At 38.0% G+C, this 6437-nt stretch overlaps 1 protein-coding gene across 1 annotated transcript; it reads right to left on the minus strand.

Annotated features, from left to right (window-relative positions):
• Positions 1 to 528: 528 nt before the first annotated feature.
• On the minus strand, positions 529 to 2183 carry fabp2 (fatty acid binding protein 2, intestinal). Its single transcript, XM_079279556.1, has 4 exons — positions 2089 to 2183; positions 1507 to 1679; positions 1046 to 1153; positions 529 to 774 (listed from the first exon to the last, which is right to left on the minus strand). The coding sequence occupies exons 1-4, from the start codon at positions 2153 to 2155 to the stop codon at positions 724 to 726; spliced, it is 399 nt and encodes a 132-aa protein (XP_079135682.1). The 5' UTR covers positions 2156 to 2183; the 3' UTR covers positions 529 to 723.
• Positions 2184 to 6437: the final 4254 nt, after the last annotated feature.

Raw genomic sequence — 6437 nt, forward strand, 5'->3', positions numbered from 1 at the left:
AGACAATGTAGCAGCCATAAGTAGCATTGATATTCCCTCGAACACAATTTTTTATTTTACAAAACGACAAAGGTAAGACAAAATATATAAGAGTCTATTTGTCTTCTATTCTGCCGCTGGTTCAGGGGGGTTTGGTCGTAGAGTGATCAAACATGTACCGTTGGAATCTGTGGAGTCTCGGCTTTCTTAGTGCCTTATTGTTTTTGCAAGTAGCATGAAGTTGGCAAAATCACTTGCAGCACTAACGTCTATGCACCTTTATCATGTTTTTTTGCTGTGTACTTGTTTAGTTGCTTGTGTTGGAATTGTGTTTTTTCTCAGTAAAAATGGTTATTGAGAGCTTGTAGCCGAGCTTTTTTCCTTTTGGTGAGTATGTAGGATGAGTTGTTATTGCATGTTCATTGTTAACACATGCCCCCGGTACCACGGATTGATGGCTTTCAAGACTTCCAACAAACCTCCACAGGTTCTCACTGAAAATTATCATTTCAATAAGAATAAAACAGCAAAACACAGAAAACAGGCAGTAGCAGTGTGCTTTTATTACTGAAGGTATCAAAATCCTGTGCAATTCAAATCTGTTCCATATACTTTATGGGTGTTACAAGGCTAGTGCACATTTTGACAGGTAATGTTGGTATACGTAGCTGATAATTCAACACAATACTGTATGTAATCTTCAAGTCACAAATTTAATTTTAAAGTTTTGTTGATCAGTTTGGTCTAATCCCTCTTGAAGATCCTCTTTGCGTCCACACCTTCATAGTTGTAGGTCTGTTGATAAAAGATCATGTCAGATATGGTTATTATATGTAACTTGACTTGTAAATGAAATTCTGTATTTGAGCTTCTTGTTAACATATGTAACTTGGTATAAGGTATCCGATTTTGACTGGTGTATATGTGTATTTAAAACATGTCACAGTATCTCTCAACAATATAAAATAACCTGTATCTCAACACCTTCTTTAACGGCTTCCCAAGTGTGAGATACAAAATGTGGATTTGTTGTGCCCCAATTTGCATGGATATAAATTCACCCTACCTGTATAAGTTCATCTCCTTCGACAATTCTGGTTGTTGTCAGTTGCTTTCCGTTGTCCTTCCTATTGAAGATCCCCTTCATCATGTCTCCCTCCATGGCCCACGAGCCCTGCAGGGTGAAACATGAAACTTATTCATAACATGAATATTAGGTGGGTAAAGTTTTAAAACTTTGACTGTTTGTGGTAGTGAGTTAAAATCAACTGGACTCAATGGTTACCACAATAAAAGTCTTTAGCTACCAGATGAACTTTTTCCTTGCCTCTCAAGGGTCCAAAGTCTAAAGTGGCTGAAATACCCAGCTCATCTTAAAGTATGTAGAACTAATCAATTGCACAAAATCACAAAAATGTAGATCATTTGAGTCAAGCGCAAGTCTTTTCATGTGAAAGTCCGTTTTTGAGTTATTAGAAAGTGTAATGATGAAAAGAAGCACATCCACTAGATGGCACTTTTACTTACTGATAGTTCTGTTCCATCTGCAAGGCTGTACTCAAAGGTAACCCCCAGGGTTAGGTCTATTTCCAGGGTGCGGAAATTGCTGCTCTCCTTGACATGAAACTTGTCTCCGGTCTGTTCGATGCTTATCTTGAGGTTGTCGTGAGCAGCCAGCTTCCTCTTCACCATGTTAACTCCTATCAACAGATTCATTGGAATATGTTCAGTATAGGCTTTGAACAATCAGAGGATGTTTGTCAGGATGTAATCACTTTCCATTCGCATATAGCTCCTTCGTTTGTGTATTTGTAGAGGTAAGTAGGTACAAAAGCCAAATCACAAACATGTTCAGTCGGTCATTGTTCCACCAAGTGTTTTCATGTGAGACTTAAGTATTTAAACACCGAAGATGTTAACTAATAACGTGACTGCATACATAAAAAGAACACTGAATGAATGAACGTGATCGAATAATTTTTTTTATGATTCTCAGTTTGCTTCCTAACTGACATCTTGTCTTAGAAACAATTATTTGCAACTTTGCAATTTAAGAAGCATGCCGTTCCGTCCTCAGCATTGTATCAGCTCAGTTTGATCATCACTCACCCATCTTTTCCATGAATTTCTCGTAGTTATCATTGCGATCAATTTTCCAGTTGCCGTTGTAGGTCATGGTGGCTGTGAGGGTGAGCTGGACAACTCTGCAGTGAGGAGTGTCTCACTCAGAGTCTGCCACTCCTTTTAAACCACACTCCCTCTTATCTGGCCAACTAATCTCAGTGCTGATGTGGCCGTTTAAAGCTCATATTCTCTCAAGGCAATATCCACAGCTGCAGTTGATTGGGCAATGGCAGTGTCCTTAACAGAACTGCACCACAGCCAATAAATCTTATGGTATACTTTTTGAATGTTAGAATGGTTGACACATCCTGTTTCACCTCTATCTCTGTTTGCAAAGGGTGTTGGTCACAACTTTCAGTAACTTCACCATGAATTCAGTGAGGAAACGAAGTGACTAAGCATGCAGCAAATAAAACAAAAATATATGTTTTTACTTGCAACTCAATCACGATTTGAATGTCTAGTTTTTGGCCCTTGTACGTACAGCTGACCAAAAAAGAAAAATAACTAAACAAACCAGTTGAAGCATATGTGAATACAATGATTCCACTACTTTAAATGTGACTGTCTCTGATGTCATTTTGCCAAACCTCTTATCATTAAACCAATATATTCTGATGCAATTGCCTCGTACAAAACGGTGTGGTTGTTAATGTGTTTCCAATGATACCTTTGACCTTAATCTGGCCATTGTGACCATAAACATGACCTTTGATATTTCACACTCATGCGTGTCATTGAGATACACTAAACTAAATATCATGTTTTTTATTGTTATTCTGGGTAAACATGAAGCTTATGCAGATGAGAAAATTGCTATAGGGCGTCTATGTTTTTGAGTTTGGGGATAATCTGAATAATGCATGTAAGATGTAACAACAGAATGATGCAAACACAATTTACTGACGATAGACTAACTGGAATGTCAAAAAATTGCATGAACAAAGTATGTATCTTAAATGGGCACAGAGGTAAAGCAGCAAAAATGCAAAGTATTTCATATACATCGCCGCCAAGTTTCACAAAGAGATGAATAAAACATGCACAGCATGTCAATTTCTTTTTCTTATCTCAGCTTCTTCTCATCTTACTATGAGACTTTTGCCTGACCTTCACCTCCACCGAAATGAATCGGCCTCTTATCACACAAAAGACCTTTCTACTATAACTATAGTGAGGAAATTGACAGGTGAGCTTACTTGAGCCAAGTTAAAGCTTATCTTTAACACACCCCACAATACGTTGTCCTAGTTGTAGTATCAGATGTAACACTGCAACATAATTGCATGGTCTAAAAAAGGAGAGAGGACAGCATGTCACTGCAGTGACTCAAATCTGTTTTAGTCAATGCTGTGTGTGTGCGTGTGTGTGTGTGCGTGTGTGTGCGTGTGTGTGCGTGTGTGTGCGTGTGTGTGCGTGTGTGTGCGTGTGTGTGTGAGTGTGTGTGTGTGTAAAAGTTGTTACACTCTGTGGATACAGCATTTTATAAACTGAAGGTTTCTCTATAGCATTGATCCAAGCATTAAGGTTGTTGGGCAAGAAGGTGAAAAGATACATCTGGATGCTTGTTCATTACCAGCACTGAGGAACCCTTGAGCTCTGTGGACATTAGATCAGATTGTGGTTTCACTGAACATTTTATTGACTACTTTTACAGCTTTTCTTGGCTAGGCTCCAGGTTAGGTTTTTAGAGTTCATTTATATCTTTCCGACCTGTGCCCAGCGTTAGGTCATCAGACAAAAAAACTGATAACTTTAACTCTCTGAGTATGAACAGGGCCTTCCTGAAAAGGAGAGCCCAACAAAACTTGGTTGGATAAATAAAGATGAATGATAAATAATACAGTGTATAGTCCGTCGTTCTGCAGTATTACTTTTGCAGCATTCGTTTGTGGGCTTCAAGAAGGAGGAAAACGTCAAAACAGACCCAAAAAAATACACATTAAACGATTTTTCACAGCTTACATTTTCACTCATCATGGCTGAAAACTCAGAGGTGTAATTAATGACATGACATGACAATGGGCTGCAGCCATCAGTAACACCTGCGGTTTTACCCAGAACCACAGTCAACCTGCCTGCTGTGACAAAGGCCGAAGTAGTTCTAGTTAACTTGTTAGCAAACAATCATCTAACTTACCATGAATTCCTCCTAATGTAGGTAAGGCCAATTCCTTCTTCTTTTACTTCTGGTTGTCTCGCTAACTTCTGAGCTACAGAGTAAATGTTTTTCTGTAAAACCATAATTAGGAGCTAAAAGAGGCTTAAAAGGGTAAATGAAAACGAAAAGATAAAGATAAAAAGCTGAAGGAAGCAGAATAGTTGGATGATCATCCTCATTGAGTGATCCTTTTCATATTTCAGTCCAATGATTCAATGTATATAAACTGGTGTGCTCAATGATAATGCTTTAAATAAGACTCATTAGGGATGAACAGTACTTTAATAGAAAAAGCATTTCCTGCTGAAAATGCGTTGGAATGCTGAAAACTGAAATTAATCGCAAAAACATTTCTGAAAATAGATATCCAATTCAAAAACAAATTGCAAAAACCTTAATAATTCAAAGAGTTTAAAGATTACAAATATGAAAAGTCATATCACACCTCTCCTGAAAGAGCTGAACATTTTGATATTTGAACAGTTTCTGTGGCTTAAAAAAATTCATCAGTGGTGATATTTGTATTAGTATAAGTTTCAGTGTAAGTATTATTCGTAGAAGTAGTAGTAGCATTAGAATAAGTACTAGTAGTAGTGATATTTGTAGTCGTAGTAGAAGTTGTAGTTGTAGTAGAAGTATTATTAGAAGTAGAAGTATTAGTAATTAGAAGAAGTAGTAGAAGACGTAGTATCAGTAGTCATAGTAACAGCTGTAGTATTGGTTGTAGTATTTAATATCACAGTAGTAGTAGTAGTAGTAATAGTAATGGCAGTAGAAGATGTAGCAGTAGTAGTAGTACTAGTAGCAGTCGTACTAACAGCTGTAGTAGTATTACTACTTTTAGTAGCATGAATAGCAGTAGTAGTAGTAGCAGTTGTCGTATAAGTAATAGTAGTAGTGGTAGTAATAGCAGTAGTGGTAGTAATAATATTGATGGTAGCAGTAGTAGCAGTAACAGTAGCAACAGCAAAAGTTATAGTCAAAGTAGTAATACTATATTAGCAGCAGCAGTAGTAGTTGTCGCAGTATTAGTAAGAGCATTCATTTTTTTTAACAAAAAAAGCCTAATTTTGAGCTCGTTTAAATACAGTTAATCCATGGGGCTTTTATTTTGAAAGGGTGGTGCTGGGTGGGGGAGAGGAGACATAATCATAATGTCTGACACACATAAACAGAGGTTATTAAATGCCTGGCTTCACCACAAGCATTTCAATTAGTTCACTCTTTGGGGCTTTTATTTTGAAATGGGGTGTGTGTGCGGGGGGGGGGGGGGGTCCTCTAAAAATCTCTAAGACCTGAATGACTGTATGAGAGAGAGAGAGAAGAAAGAATTTGTGAGAGAGAGAGAAGAAAGAATTTGTGAGAGAGACAGAGAAGAAAGAATTTGTGACAGAGAAGAAAGAATTTGTTTGTGTGTGAGTGAGAGAGAGAGAGAGAGAGAGAGAGACTCTGATATCTCTGACAAACTTTCTCATTTGGAGATTGTCCGATGTTTTATCTTTTACAGCTTACATGACTGTTGTCCTGCTCTGCCATGTCTTTCCTCGTCTCTCCCTCTTGTGTCGTGGTGTGTGTAAATGTCACTCGAATCAGGAAACTTATCAGAATACTCATGTCTGATTGGCCGAGATGCAACACGTAACAGCTGCAACAAATCATGTGTGTGCGGCTTTTATTTTAAAATGGGGTGGGTGTGTGTGTGTGTTGGGGGGGGGGGGGTGGAGGAGGGGGGAAAGACCTCTGAAGATCCCTAAGACCTGAATGACTGTATGAGACACACAGAGAGAGAGAGGGAGAGGAGTGTATGTGCGCGTGTGTCTGTGAGTCTGTGTGTTTATCAACATCACTAATTGGCTCAATCGTGAACACCTGCTTAACAGCATTCCAACAATAAACAACATACTGTATCAATATTGTGATATGATACTAATTATTGTCTGAGATCATGATAACTTAATTTGGGATGTGTTGTCTTTTCCTGGTTTTAAAAGCCGCATTGCAGTAAAGTGATGTAATTGTCTACAATTACTGTTCTATCACTTGCTTTTACCCGCTTGGTCTTAATCCCCACATCATTTATTATTGTTCATCTAATATCTCAATTTGTAAATATTTTGAAAAAGGCACCAATGATCAAAGCTTAAACTACCGTCACCTCGCAAAACTAACTAAT

The sequence above is a fragment of the Melanostigma gelatinosum genome (assembly GCF_949748355.1).
Source record: "Melanostigma gelatinosum genome assembly, chromosome: 11".
NCBI lineage: Eukaryota > Metazoa > Chordata > Actinopteri > Perciformes > Zoarcidae > Melanostigma > Melanostigma gelatinosum.

What these genes read in the sequence shown, in the direction of transcription:
- fabp2 (XM_079279556.1), bottom strand. Translation starts at nt 2,155, where the DNA reads ATGACCTACAACGGCAACTGGAAAATTGATCGCAATGATAACTACGAG. An exon ending in GAAATTCATGGAAAAGATGG is followed by an intron (nt 1,680 to 2,088) that starts GTGAGTGATGAT and finishes ATCTGTTGATAG; the next exon opens with GAGTTAACATGGTGAAGAGG. An exon ending in AAGGAGATGAACTTATACAG is followed by an intron (nt 775 to 1,045) that starts GTAGGGTGAATT and finishes TTTTATCAACAG; the next exon opens with ACCTACAACTATGAAGGTGT.